General features: G+C 35.6%; 1 protein-coding gene across 1 annotated transcript; it reads left to right on the forward strand.

Moving 5' to 3' along the window:
- Nucleotides 1-1,051: 1,051 nt before the first annotated feature.
- On the forward strand, nucleotides 1,052-2,287 carry LOC148950727 (lewis-type alpha-(1,3)-fucosyltransferase-like). Its single transcript, XM_089091730.1, has one exon. It carries the CDS (start codon nucleotides 1,052-1,054, stop codon nucleotides 2,216-2,218), a length of 1,167 nt encoding a protein of 388 aa, XP_088947856.1. The 3' UTR covers nucleotides 2,219-2,287.
- Nucleotides 2,288-15,867: the final 13,580 nt, after the last annotated feature.

Below are 15,867 nucleotides of genomic sequence, written 5' to 3' on the forward strand. Positions count from 1 at the left end.
CAAAATCGGTTATAGGCGTTTACCCCCCCCCCCCAGAAAATGCCTCCCCGTGGAAAATACCCCCCGGAAAATATATCCTTGTTGAAAGGAATTTATTCTCAAAACTTATTCCCCACTGAAAATTTCCTGCCCGCAGAAAACTCATCCACGAAAAATGTCTACAATGGGGTTCTCTGATTTTTTATTTAGTTTGAGAGGGAAGGAGATACGTCAATGGGTGCATTTTAATACCAAAACATCCAAGCTCTGATTGAACCATCGGATAAATACAGAATTAATTCTAAGGAGGAGATGAGACGGGGGGCAGAGGTAGAAATTGACATATAATCCCCAGGACCGTAAAAAGGATTTTGTTATGGGTGGGAGGGCTCGGGGAAGGGGGGGGATAGAAAAGAAACTTTAAAAACGCTTCAAAAATACGATGTCTTTTTAATTGATCCCTTGTGATTTCTGGGAATATTTCTGGTCTGCGTTGTTATCGTGAATGTAAATGGTAACATTGAACCCCAAAATGAGCAGAATTTATTCCATATTGGAGGGATGCTGCCTCTTTCCCATCCATACCTCCACGTCATGGTCGCAGAAACTTCGGAGAGTGCTCATTAGATCGGAAATTGAGACTTCAAGCCCTTTTTTTTATAAGTCGGAAGTGATTGGAGACCAACCAGCGTCTGGGGGAGGGGACTATTTTCCAGGGAGGTGTTTTCCAAAGGAGGATTTTCGGTGAGGTGTATTATCCAGTGAGGTATTTTTTTTGGGAGGAGGAGGGTAAAAGCCGACCACTATCATAATTGTTGTTTTACATTGAAGTATTAAAACCACAGAGCATTACTTCTTTATGAAGTTTGTCAGATGGCAAGACTACAATTAGTCTCATTAAAATTCATTTAAATAGGCGGTAGTATTGTCATAGCAACGAATTTGTACTACTTCCTGCATACATTTAAATATTACACAGCGACTTTGCATTATTTATCTAACGTGACAAAGGAAAGAAGACAAAATGAACTGATAACAAATTCAGTTTTCCTGTATCCAATTGAGTGAAACAATGAACAATTTGAAAAGGATTCTGAAAACCTTCTTCTCTGGATATATTATTGGTTTTATTGTCTGCATTATGATTCTCTCATATTCTTTTGAGAATTTGAATTTAGAAAAAGAAGAGCTTTTAAAGGAATTCAACGACAAATTAGGCGAAGTACATCTTAAGAAAATTTTGCTCTTTAATCCCTTCTTCTCTGACCGATATTATGAATTCGGTCACGGCAGCAAGCCATTTAAAAAGCATAATTGTAAGATTAGCGATTGCTTTTTAACTGATGATCTCAATTTATTCAAGTGGCAAGAGTATGATGCAGTGATATTCCACTGGCCTAAGTTACGTGGTGATCCATCCGTATGGAACAGCAAAATAATAACCGAACGACAGGAACATCAACGATATGTGTTCTTTTCTTTAGAATCGCCACCTAATTATAGAAATGATTATAGCCATTTTAAGAATTTTTTTAACTGGACAATGTCATATAGAGAGGACTCTGACGTTTATACACGACACGGTGCAGTGCAGCCAGTGAATTCTAGTTCTAAGACTTCACCTATAAATTTTGTGAAGAAAACAAAATTAATATCATGGTTTGTTTCACGTTGCCGGTCTGTCTCAAAGAGAGAGAAATATGTCAAGAAACTTCAAAAGTACATATCTGTTGATATTTATGGCTATTGTGGGCCATTCAAATGTGGCAGATTTGGTCTCAGACTTGAGCATATGAACTGTGATGATATCTTAAGAGGTTATAAATTTTATTTATCGCTTGAAAATTCAATATGTAAAGATTATGTGACAGAAAAGTTTTATACGGCATTACAACATGATACAGTGCCAATAGTGATTGGAGATAGTGAATTTTATAAGCGGAATGCACCTCATGGGTCATATATTGATGCTCAGAAGTATGACCCGGAAAGTCTTGCTAATTATATTTACTACTTGAACTCGAACGAAACCGCATATCAAGAGTTTTTTTCTTGGCGAAAAACGCATGTTTCTTATATGTATTCCAGTTTGCCGCCATTATTGTTTTGTAACCTTTGTGAAAGGTTGAATATTGATAATAGAACTAAAATAATATCGGATATTGGCTCGTACTGGGCAGATGGTAAATGCAAATATCCAACCTATTTTTCGCAGCTAAGTTTCCTGGACTATTTATGATCTAATTTGCCAAGAGTTTTTGTAACTTCATTTGATAATGTTTCAAATGAATCAAAATTTCTTCAATTCCAGAGGTAAGGAACCGTTTTAAAATCTTGAAGTGACTTGGCCTTAAAAAAAATTCAAACCTTTTGCAGCACTCTGAGCTTTCAAAACCTACAAAAATTCCTTTGTTTTCAAAATTCAGTTTTTTGATATAGTAGACACTCTTTTATCATATTGATGAGGAACTGTGCGCTGCAGGGACTGTGTCACGCGTGGCAGAAATGTACGGCACGCACGGCACTCCAAGATGTAGCCTACACCTAATGGCGGAAAGTGGATACATCCTCAATTGTTTCCTAGGTAAAGGGAAGCTACCCACTCGGTCAAATTGTTCATTACCTAACAGCAGAAGCGCATCCAGGATTTTTTTTCGGGGGGAGTACATAAAAAACCTCAAAAAACGCATACAAAATTTGTTTATGTCCATTTTTGTTACGTTTTTACGAGTCAAACAAACATTTCGGGGGTGGGGTTCAAAGCGGGTAACCCCCCCCCCCTGGATACGGCCTTGCCTAACAGCCCTTTATCCTCATTTATTACTAGTTAAGTTAGTTTTTTTTATTAAGAATAAAACTTTAAAAAATACATGCATATAAATAACACATGAAAAACAATGTGCTTCAACTAAAGCTTCTAGCTTGCCCGTGAATTTGCAAAGGCAAGTTGTCCTAGGGGCGTGCCAGACATAAAAAAAAAATATTGGTTATAAGCACAAATTAATTTATGGCCCTTGAAAGTCGGGAGATAGGTCATTCAAACGGGAATTGAAAATTATGCAGCTCTTTTTAAGTGACTCAAGAGATTGGAGGTGACCCCCCCCCGCTCCCACACTAGCAAAAGTTGTTCGAAGTGGCAAGTTATAAATGTTTCTAATAATCTCTAACTGATAATAATTGACGATGGTTCTTTCTTTTTTTTTCACGATTTGTATGTAAGGAACGACTCGTGCTAGTAGTAACAGGAACTCTGAAAAAGAATTTGCTAACAATATATACATCGAAAGAATCACTATTTTATGGTGATTGCAAATGCATAAAATTCATAAAGTTTAAAGTTGTCAAGCACTGAAGGGAAAGGTAGCCTCCTCCGCGTTTAATTGCGCTGGACCAAACTGCTAGTATTAACAAACTGTAAGTACACAGCGACTTGTCAATGCAAAAAAAAGAAAGTTATCAAACGAAGCAATGTTTCAAGATAGTAAAATTTTGAGAAATCTAAATGAATATTTCGGCTTTACGTCCAAAAGCCGTCTTCAGCAATATAAATATGTAAATATAAAATTAAACACATAATTAAACTTTTGAATTTAAAAAAGTACGAGAAAATTAAAACTAAACCCAACAGTAAAATAGCCCCACTATATTTACTTAGAGCAAATTCAGTTAGGACTGAAAAGCAGAGCAATTCATCCAGACAAAAACAATTCAGTACCAATTTTTTAAAGCGAGTCTTGCTTTTTTTTTAGGAAGCTGCATTTAATCTCAAACAGTAGTCCATACGAAAAGTGTGGTTCAACCCTGCTTTCTAGGACTATAACGAGCTAACGATTGAGATGGCTAGGGCACGTTCTGCGGACGAAGTATGTCAGATTGCCCAAGATTGTCCTTTTCGGCCAACCGCCTACAGCTAAACGGAAAGTAGGTCCTCCGCGTTTGGGATTGAAGGATGTCGCAAACAAAGATTTAAGGGAAATGGAAACTTCCTAGAAGGGTGTAAAGAGGGAGGTTTTGAATAGATTAGGGTGGAGGAGGAGCGTGCGTAGATATGTTGGGATCAGGCGGCTTGGTGCTGACGGTGAGTAGTAGTAGTAGTAGCACTTTTTGTTTTGTGACCGGTCGAAACATCCTTAATTCTTTATTCAAATTCAGATTCAAAAGCTGTTATGCGGCATTTTTGTTAAATTGCAATTTATAGGCTATATTCTTAAACTAAACACACAATTGATTAGAAAAGTCTATTTTTACGAAAATAGATTAGTTGCAATTTTCTGACTAGAAATAGTGAGAAAAGGGTGCTTTTTATGTCAGGGATTTTTGGAGGTATCTTTGTGCCTGGGAAAACATTGTTAGCAGAAATGTCCAGAAAGAAGTTTTATAAGCCTTCTTACACAGAATTTACATCAAAATTATGAGGCGTTTTACGCCTCACCTGGAATCTGAGATTTGGATATTTCGTTAAAATTTGTTAATAGTAAGAAAAATGACCGGAAAAAAAAACTCTTTACGCTTCGACAGATACTCGAGCACTATATAAAACACAAGCAGACATCATCATCTTTGTCAGTAGCTGTCTTTGTAGACTTCATAACAGTCATCACGTCGATCTCTAGAAATGACATGTGGGTACATTGGGTATTAGCAAAGGAAGATGAAATCCCTCGAGTCTCTATTGCAGCGACACTATCATTGAATATGTGCCTGTACACGAAGTAAGTAGCATTAAGTAGTTATCATCAATCACACTTCCACAATCAACACAATCACAATATTGCTACCTTGCCATGCAGACAACTTGACTTTACAACTATCACGATTTCTATCCATTAGAATATCAGAGCCTTATATGTTTACTCAGAAGTCATAGCATGAACGTATTTATAACACACAGTAAGTGGTATCAAATACCCTTTTGACATTCACTCCAGGGTAATAAAGATTAGGATTGAGGTTATCCCTTATCCCCAATTATTCTATCCAATACAGTTCAGTTTCCCTATGGACTGAAATTTGATGCACGCCATGCATAGGCCTACTGCAAGAGGGGACGGTGTCAGTACGGATTTCTCTTTCCGTTAACCTTGACTATCCAGAGGACACTGCATGGTTGGGAAATACATGCTATATAATGTATTACAGGTAATTACTTGGCTAAAAGAAAAAAAAAAACTTTCTTCCTAATTTATTAACTTAAATAAACGTGCACTTGAACAAGGTCTGAGCACTTAAACCTTACTCATCCATCCAATCACCTAGGACAAAACAGTATATCCAATCCGATAATCCAAAAATCAAATCCAAAATAGAGCAAAATCAGCACTAATAAGTATAAGTCATTGTCCCAAAACCAAGCCATAGCACCTTAAATCTACAACAATCCCTGAGAAAAAATTTAAAACGTGTTCTACAGATAAGCCTTATGTTACTGAGTCTTTCAAAAAACTTATAAAAAAAAAAATTCAAGGCAGGTCGTATTACTGAGGCTAATAGTCTAAGGAAGTTCCTAAAGAAGAAATTAAGAAAAGCAGCTTCCGATTATTATAATAGTAAAGTCAAAGATCTATATTCTAACAGGTCCAAGCAATGGTACAGAAAAATTAATGAAATATGCGAAAAAAGTCCTTCTGAAGTTAATTTTCATCTCCCTGAACCCCCTAATAAGACTGCTAAGGATTTGAACTTGTACCTTGCTTCCATCGTTCAAAGTCTTCCCCCCTTTTACTGGCTCAAGTCCAACTATTCCTCCCAATACTTCCTTCCCCTTTATTTCTCCCTCTGATGTTATAAATAAAATTCTAAAGCTTAGAAAATCAAGTACTTGTCCCTTGGATATCCCAGTTGACTTAACTAGCCTTTTCAGACAAAATTGTTGAGCCTTTATCAAATTTTTTCAACCACATCACAAAATTTGGTAGATTCCCAAGTTGCTGGAAACAAGGTTTTATAACAGCTGTCCCAAAAAATGCACCAGTCTTACTTTCGCCGACATTCGCCCCATTACACTCACTTCAGATTTTTCCATACTTTATGAAAGTTTCCTCTGTGACTGTCTTAAAAAGTTAAAATTTGTCCACGTATTGACACCCGGTAATTTGGTAACTTAAGGAAAACTTCCACCACCCATTATGTTGTGCACTTAATACATACCATCGTAAGTAACCTTGATAAACCAAATGTTTGGCTGAACCTTGTCTTAGTTGATCATAGGCAGCGCGATAGCGCTGCCTAAGTAAAGAACGATGTGGGCACAATGTACTATTAATTTAATAAAAACAAAGTTTTTCCTAGGGAAGTAAAGAGCGAAGTTGAAAGTTAAAACGGACAAAAATTAATACTTCACGGCCTATTTAATATATATTAATAGAACTAGTATAAATAAGCCAACTAATTATTTTCCCTATGCTTTTAGGATTATACAAAACTAGCGCTTTACTGAAAACACAAAAGTCAAGTATAAAAAACAGGATTATTGATTTAAGAGTCAAAAGTGAGTATGTAGCCTGACAACACTAAACGAATCTATAAAGCTTTTCATAGTCTTACACCAGTTTTGACATCAGTAACTTTCAGTATACAATTAAAATTATCTTAAAAACATAAGCATAAAACTAAATATTTTTTAATAGCCGCGAAGCAATTGAACAGCGTACAGAAATATTGGATTGATTTATCAAGCAGAATTTTGCTCTCACCAGCTATAATACCAGTAGTTGGTAATATAAAGTCTTAAATTGTGAGAAATATGTTTTAGTATCACTTGAAATGAAGATCAAATAAGACATAATATGAACTCTGGAAATCCGATTATTTTTCTCTATACAAGAGTGAATTTCAAGCTATGATACAAATTCTAAAGCTAGTCTATAGTCCTAATACTATCAAGATGGCCTTACTTCGAACTTATGTACAAACTAATCATGATATTTCCTTTTAAGAACCAAAACAAGAGCCAGTCATTGGACTGAGCCATTGTGCAGAAGTGACACCAAATTAAACGTAAAAAAATAAAGAAATCCTAAAATGGATTGTTGCTTTATCTTAAAACGGATTGATCCTAAATGGGATTGATAATATTTTGATTCTATAAAACTGTACTAAATTGGTTTGCTTTTACTGTACCAAAACTCCTATATTATTTTATGTTTTCAGTAAAGCGCTAGTTTTGTATAATCCTAAAACCATAGGGAAACATAATTAGTTGGCTTATTTATACTAGTTTTATTGATATGTATTAAATCGGCTGTGAAATAATAATTTTTGTCCGTTTTAGGTTTCAACTTCGCTCTTTAGTTCCCTCGGAAAAACTTTGTTTTTTTTTAAATTAATCTTTGTCCGTTTTTGATTAAAATTTAATGCAGAAACAACGCTGCCATGATCTTTTTTATTTATATGGAATAATGTACGCTGTTTTAAGTTTTAATGTTACTTCTTAGTTTCAGTTGAAAATATTCACAAATATGACCTATGATTCAAGTGAACATACCACTCGATGCCTATTTTTTATATTTCTTCCGAATATAATAATTGTTTTTGGCGTGAATTCAATTTTAAACCCTTATGAAGAGATGCTATAACCACTTTGCATCCTATGTACCATCCTACCTTTTTTTTTATATAAATAGTTTTTCCATTTTCTTTCCCTACTCAGCTTATCAAAAACTTGTATTTTCCCCTTCAATCAAGGAACAGTATATTTCCGCTATTCGCCGAAACCGTTGATAAATAGCAGACAACACTCCCTAGAGAATATCGAGAAAGTAGGTCATATTTAGACGTTTAGCAATTAGCACTGAAAATACTTCCTAGAATACAATATTTCTTATGCCATATAAGAACACCGAATTCTCAACAATTCATCATTCATATTTTGAACTAGCTCATATTCACTAAGTACATACTACTACTACTACTAACAACTCATCGCAGCACCAAGCCGCCTGAGGCCAACACAGCTACGCACGCTCCTCCTCCACCCCAATCTTTTTAAAGCCTCCCTTTTTACACCTGCCCACGAAGTCCCCATTTCCTTTAAATCTTTCTTTATGACGTCCTCCCAACCCAAATGAGGACGACCTACTTTCCATTTAGCCCTAGATGGTTGGTCAAAAAGAACAGCTTTCAGCAATCTGTCACCCTTCATCTGCACAATGTGCCCCAGCCACCTCAACCTTTCTTTCATTATAGACCTAGAAAGCGGTATTGAACAGTGTTACCAACACCTCAAAACAAAATGTACCACAAATTGCATGAAAAATGTACCAAAGACAAAAAAATTGTACCATATCCCAATTTTTTTTCCGCGTGTTACAATTCGCGTAACACGCGGATCGTCGGTGACATAGAGTACTATCTATGAAAATTTTGCATAAGACATTTTCATTCACTTTCTCTTCTAATACAATACATTACTCCTGACAGTACCTGAAGAAATTGTTTGGAGTAACATGTATTACTACAGAAACATTTTACTACAGGCCAACAAAAGTCCTTTCGACCATTTACAACCATTTATGGTACCGCTTGAAATTGATTCCAAATGACAATTTTAATACAAATCAGGGGCTAAAATTGCATTTTAACCTTGTATTCTTACAAAATATTGCCCGAAAGTAGTTGCTAAAACATGATTTTCCATTTAATAGTTTCCATAAAAATCCCCTTTTTCCCTTTTATGAAGAATTCGATAGAGGGTAGGATCGTTCGTGTAGCCCTCCCAGGGTTGCCACCCAGGTCTGGAAAAATTTACTAAATCGCATCTGTTTTTACTAAATGGTCAAAAAAATTTTTGCATCAAGCATCGATTTCTATTATAGGAGGATAATCATTAGGATTTACACAATCTTTTTTTTTCTTTTTTCTTGTTTTTTATCTCTTTTGCTTTTTTCTTTCGTTTTCATAGTATGATTGAAAACTCCGGAAACCTATAAGTTCAAAAATCCTTTTTTTGGACTGTTTGGATGTACTACTGGATAGGCGTTATATTCCAGGTGCGGTGTATCCAAAACCTCAAACAATAGTCTGGAATCCTGGATTCTGGAAATCCTGCTGATGAAGCCCGGTTTTAAATTTATCAAGGGTCTTCAGGTCATAAAATTCAGATATATTGAAAAATTAAAAAGCAAACAACGAAGAAAAACAGCAACATCTCATATTCATGAAGCAATTCAGGCGATGGAGCGCTTAGAATCTAAGGTGTGTTTCTCAAATAATAAACCCCAGGAGTCAAACACGCACGAAAATATAAAAAACCTAGGTCTGAAAATCCCCAAAGAGCCAGTTAAATATTCTAATTCATGATTTCAGTCACGTCAAATACGAAATACTAAAGTTAACTTCTCAAATAATAAATCCCGGGAACCTAACGCCCACGAAAATCTAAAAAAAATAGGTCTGAAAAACCAAAACAGCTAATTAACTATTCTAATTCATGATTTCAGGCACGTAAAAACACAAAATACTAAAGTTAACTTCTCAAATAATAACCCCCAGGAGTCAAACACACACGAAAATATAAAACACCTAGGTCTGAAAATTCCCAAACAGCCAGTTAAATATTATATTTCAAGATTTGAGGCCAGTGAAACTATGCAATACTAAAGTTAACTTCTCAAATAATAAATCCCAGGAACCTAACACCCACGAAAATCTAAAAAACTAGGTCTGAAAACCCAAACAGCTAATTAACTATTCTAATTCATGATTTCAGGCACGTCAAATCACGAAATACTAAAGTTAACTTCTCAAATAATAAACCCCAGGAGTCAAACACACACGAAAATCTAAAAAAACCTAGGTCTTCAAACCCTAAACAGTTAATTAACTATTCTAATTCATGATTTCAGGCACGTTAAACCTGAAAATACTAAAGTTAAATTATAAAAAAGTACAACCCAGGATAAAAACTGACACTAAAATATAAAAAACCTATGTCTGAAATCCCTAAACTGCAGATCAACTATTCTAACATATGATTTCAGGCTCATCAAAGAACCAGATACTGAATTTAAAGACTCAAATATTAGACACCAGGAGTCAAACAAACACGAAAAACTAAAAAACCTAGGTCTGAAAAACCCCAAACAGCCAATTAAATATTCTAATTCATGATTTCAGGCACGTAAAATACGAAATACTAAAGTTAACTTCTCAAATAATAAATCCCAGGAAGCTAAAACCCACGAAAATCTAAAAAAATAGGTCTGAAAGCCCAAACAGCTATTTAAATATTCTATTTCATGATTTCAGGCACGTAAAAGCACAAAATACTAAATTTAACTTCTCAAATAATAAACCCCAGGAGTCAAACAACCACGAAAATCTAAAAAACCTAGGTCTGAAAACCCTAAACAGGTAATTAAATATTCTAATTCATGATTTCAGGCACGTAAAACCACAAAATACTAAAGTTAACTTCTCAAATAATAAACCCCAGGAGTCAAACACACACGAAAATCTAAAAAACCTAGGTCTAAAAATCCCAAAACACCCAATTAAATACTCTAATTCATGACTTCAGGCACGTCAAATACGAAATACTAAAGCTAACTTCTCAAATAATAAATCCCAGGAACCTAACGCCCACGAAAATCTAAAAAAAACTAGGTCTGAAAACCAAAACATCTAATTAACAATTCTTATTCATGATTTTAGGCAATTAAAACAACAAAATAATAAATTTAAAATATAAATTCAAACACCCCAGGATTCAAACACACAAAAAAAATGAAAAAAACTAGGTCTGAAAATCCCCAAACAGCCAATTAAATATTCTAATTCATGATTTCAGGCAAGTCAAACTATAAAATACTAAATTTATTTTCTCAGATAATAAATCCCAGGAGCTTAACACCAACTAAAATATAGAAAAAATAAGTCTGAAAACCCAAACAGCTAATTAACTATTCTAATTCCTGATTCTAGGCACGTCAAATCAAGATATACTAAAGTTAACTTATCAAATAATAAACCCCGGGAACCCAACACCCACGAAAATCTAAAAAACGTAGGTCTGAAAACCCAACTTGGACTTGCAAACACCAACCCGGACATGCAAACAAAAAGAATCAGACATGAAAACAGAGAAAGACAGGCACTTTAGACATTCAAACCAACAAAGACAAATTCTTCGACTTGCACAAATCAGCCCAGGCCTTCCCCTTGAGGTAGATCCCGTTTATTTTCGATTCTGAGTATTTTTGGTTTTCCCTCCAAAATTAATCCCCCCTCCCCTGCCCTCAGAAATGGGAGAACGAAGGGTCTCTGAGCCTTCCCCTTGAGGCAGATCCCGTTTATTTTCGATTCTGAGTATTTTTGGTTTTCCCTCCAAAATTGACCCTTCCCCTCCCCTGCCCTCAGAAATGGGAAAACGAAGGACCTCTGAGCTTTGCCCATGAGATACATCCTGTTTATTTTCGATTCTGAGTATTTTTGGTTTTCCCTCTGAAATTGACTCCCCCTCACCCGTCCCAGCCCTGAGAATTGAGTTATCAAAGTGTCTTTGAACCGTCCCCATTACACTGATAACTTTTATCTTTGATTCTGAATATTTTTGGTTTTCTCTCGAAAATTGTCCTCCCCCTCCCCTGCCCTCCGAAATGTGGGAATGAAGGGCCTCAGCGTCTTCCCAGTGAAGCAAATCCCATTTATTTTCGATTCTGATTATTTTTGGTTGTCCCTACAAAATTAACCTCCTCCGGCTCCTGCCCCTCCGAAATGGTGGAATGAAGGACCTCTGAGCTGTGCCCATGAGACAGAACCTGTTTATTTTTAATTCTGAGTATTTTTGGTTTTCCCTCTGTCCTTGAATCCCCCTCGCGCTCCCCAGCCGTCAGAAATGGGGGAATGAAGGGCCTCTGAGTCTTCCCCTTCACGCATATCTCCTATATTTTCGATTATGAGTATTTTTGGTATTCCCTCGAAAATTGACTCCCCACCTCGTCTGTCCTTCAGAAATAGGAGAACGAAGGGCCTCTGAACATGCCTCTTGAGGCAGATTCTCGTTTCTTTTCGATTCTGATTATTTTTGGTTTTCCCTCCAAAATTAATCCCCTCCCTCTCCTGCCCCTCAGAAATAGTGAACCGAAGGACCTCTGAGCTTTGCCCATGAGCCAGCTCCTGTTTATTTTCGATTCTGAGTATTTTTGGTTTTCCCTCTGAAATTGACTCCCCCTCTCCCTCCCCTGCCCTCAGAAATGTGGGAACGAAGGGCCTTTGAGCCTTCCCCTTGCGGCAGATCCCGTTTATTTTCTATTCTGAGTATTTTTGGTTTTCCCTCCAAAATTGACCCCTCCCCTCCCTGGTCTCTGAATTAAGAGGCCGAAGGAAATGGCAGATCTCATTTTAAATTGACAATACTTATCTAACATCAGGTGTGTATTATACAGACCACATAGACAATGTAAAGCAAGGTTAAGTCACATTGTCATTCTATCGTCGTTATCCATTTTCATAGACTGATGATGTTTCAAATTTATAACAAATTACCTGAGTTAACAACTCCTTCGGGGTTACCTTAACTGCTAATCAGTTTAACCCTTTTTTTTCTCCCCCTTCATACAATTCAATCACTAATTAGAATCATTCACACTCCTATTATTCAAAACATTAATTAATATCGTTCATAGTGTCCAATTTGCGAATCTTTTTTTGCAAAAATGTCAAATACTCACTCTCTTTGAAAAACTAAACCAGACTATATCCACCAAATCAGACTATACCCACCAAACCAGTCCTTGCTATAGCTTCCATAGAATTCCATATGCCATGTGAGGGAGCTCTGAATCTCTTTGAAAAGGTGTAGAACTTCTATAGAATAACGTAGAAATTGCTATAGCTTCAAGCAAATTCAATATGTACATACTACTCTCATTTCCTACCTTAACCGCAGCAGTGTTATTCTCGTACATAGCACTAATCACTTTAATGTATTTGTCTGGTATACCGTACAAGGATAAAACCTTTACTAAAGCTCCTCTATCAACAGAATCGAACGCTTGCTCATAATCTATAAAACTGAGGACCAAATTCCATGGATTCAACGAGTGATTTCAAACAAAAAATGATAAGTCCGTTATTTATTTTCCTCAGGTTGTGGAATGGAAAATATTTATATTGATAGCTTGTTCTATTCAAATATTTGATCATATTTACTAAGGCAGCCACTGATGCCATAAAGAATTGCCCCTTCTCTCTCTGAAGAAATAAAATTTCAAACAAAATATCATTCAAACCATTGAATATAATAAGAAATCACTAATATTCTAATGAAGGGAGTGTGCAGGAGAGGCAGGCTTGCCACCCCTAGTGATTTATCACTATTCTAGTGATTTTTTATGTTGCCAAGTGATTTTTTTCTAGCTAGTGATTTTCCGTTCTAAAACTAGTGATATTTACCTCAATCTAGTGATTTTTCACGATATAGCGCGTATATTCATGATTCAATTGCAGAAATGATACAACAAGCTAACTATTAAAAAAAACAACACAAAATAGTGATTCAGTTTAGTTCCTAATATGTTCCAGATTAGCGTTTATGCAAATATACCGCCTTTGCAAATTCCGATTTCCCACTATATGTCCATATCAGATATGACCCCAGAGCATTATTATCGAGATAATATGCGAACTAGTTAATCGTAAAATTGCAAAAATGTTCAATATTTACTATTTTACAACATTTGCTCAGGTCAAATTTTTGTCTTCATATTTATGTTGTTTTTTTTCTCTGTAATATATCAGTTATAAATTAGATTTTCTTTTTTTGAAACCTTTGATAGTGGAGTGAATGGTGGATATGAAAACACCCTCTAAATCTGCAAATAGAACAGAAATGGAGTAACTGAAAAATAAGATGGTAGGTAGCCTATATATTAAATTCAATTTACTAAATGAAAAAAAGATCATTGAAAAAGAAAATAGGACTTAGTGCATTTTAAAATAGGATTTGTAATATAGATAGATAGATTAAATCGATTGTAGTTTGATGATTAAAGCCAGATGGGAGTAAGGGGGGGGGGTATCTACTCTGGTAGTGGTCTAGTGATTTTAATTTCTACTTCTAATAGCTAATCCATATTCTAGTAATTCTCCAAATTCTCTTTTTCGTAACTGAAACACCTAATAGCCGCAGATAACGTCCTATTCTTTAAGTTTTTGGATTTATGTGCTGATATACCAAACAGTTTCCGGTAACGAACTGTAAGAATAGAGCTAGAACGCTCAATAGTACCCGAAATTCTAGAAACGGAACTTTGACATCAATCATTATATCATCGGCTTATTAAGTTAATTCCAAATAAGTCAGATTCATGAAGCTTAGTTTTACCCATAAAAGGCTAAGAAACTGTGAAAATTTGCCGGATTTTTGAAAGGAGGAAACACCCAATAAAAGTGAAAGAATTTTAATTAAAATCAAACCATTAGATTTGGTGTATCAGAGAACCCTACTGTAGACTCAGAGGTTCCAAGCCCATATCTGCAAAAGTTTTGTTGGCGTTGGATCCTCGATAATATAGATAATTTTATTTTTTTATTTATTGTCGGGTGATAGGAGGGTCGCTGTTTCGTGTGGACTGTCAGTGAGTTGACTTCTTTTCCTTATAGCTTTTAAATTAGGCATTGTTTAGTATTGTTTATGCCAAGTTTTAATATTAGTCATTTATTCTGTGTCGTTTCCCAAATAATGGGCCATAGAGCCCTTTGGGATACTGTTTTTGTTATTGTTATTTATGGAAATAAATGGAACTTGAACTTGTATCGAATTTTGTATTATTTGCCAGAAGAAAAATCACGGAAGCGCGTTACTCTCCTTTTTTCCCAGAGTTATCGTATCGAAACAACGGTTCTAGAACATCGGGAAAGGGCTCATTTGAACGGAAAATAAAGTTTCTGGTGTCGCTTTTATTTTGACCAAATAGATTGAACGGCTACCCCCCTCTCACGTCCTTTTCCCCCCCAAAATTGTTCGATCAAAAGTTTCAGAGCCATTCTGTTTAGCATAGTTGAAAGGTTCCAAAACTATACCTTTATATTTAACATGACCCACGCAGTTCCAGAGGATAGATCTTGGGATGAAAGTATGCTAAGGATAATTTGCTGAGGATAATGAACGATCTATGAAAACCAGTTTCGTACCCACAAAGACAAATAACGGGTGACAGAATGAATTGGACTTGTATAACTTGGGCTATGTATTTGCACCTTAGGGGGGTGGGGTAGGGTTAGGTTACTTTACCCCCACACTTCCCTAATTTGCAACTATATAGCCCAAATTATATCATTATATAAACTAAAGTGTTATTTTCTTCATTATATTTTGGCATATTTCATTAGGATTAACGTAACTTAACTTTTTGGGTGGTTCCCGTATAATTAGCAAGTGCCTCTTTATTTTTAAGAACAAATAAGACCGATGCTTATTGAAATTTATGAAGAGTGGGACACATTTTTTCCATGGAATTATAAAAAGGCCATTTTCAAAATTGTCACTGGTGTCCCTGTAATTATACTAGCTCAAATAGAGTAAACAGAAAAACGGTTTCTAAATTTTTTTTGGGAAAAAACTGGAGTTTTGGATCGACAAGGAAAAAAAATTAAAAAGAAAAAGCGAATATTTCGATTAGATCACCAATAACAAATTTTCAGTGATCGGAGTATAAGCTAAGGGTACCGATTCGGGAACAAGGAGGAAGCAAGGACTGTTCCATTCTCCGCATAAAGATGTAAAAAGGCATTTCTCAAAATTTCAAGGGTATTTTTCTCTTGAGCCAAAAAAAACATCAAACTAATGGTATTTTTCCACATCTAGGGGGAAGTTTTACCCCCTTCCTGTAGGGGTGACTGTATAGAACATGGTAAAGAAACAGAAGAGTTATTGATTACATTGATAAA

This window comes from Artemia sp. Qi Xiang Cuo, chromosome 7, assembly GCF_049724085.1.
Source record: "Artemia sp. Qi Xiang Cuo chromosome 7, ASM4972408v1, whole genome shotgun sequence".
NCBI classification, from domain to species: Eukaryota; Metazoa; Arthropoda; class Branchiopoda; order Anostraca; family Artemiidae; genus Artemia; species Artemia sp. Qi Xiang Cuo.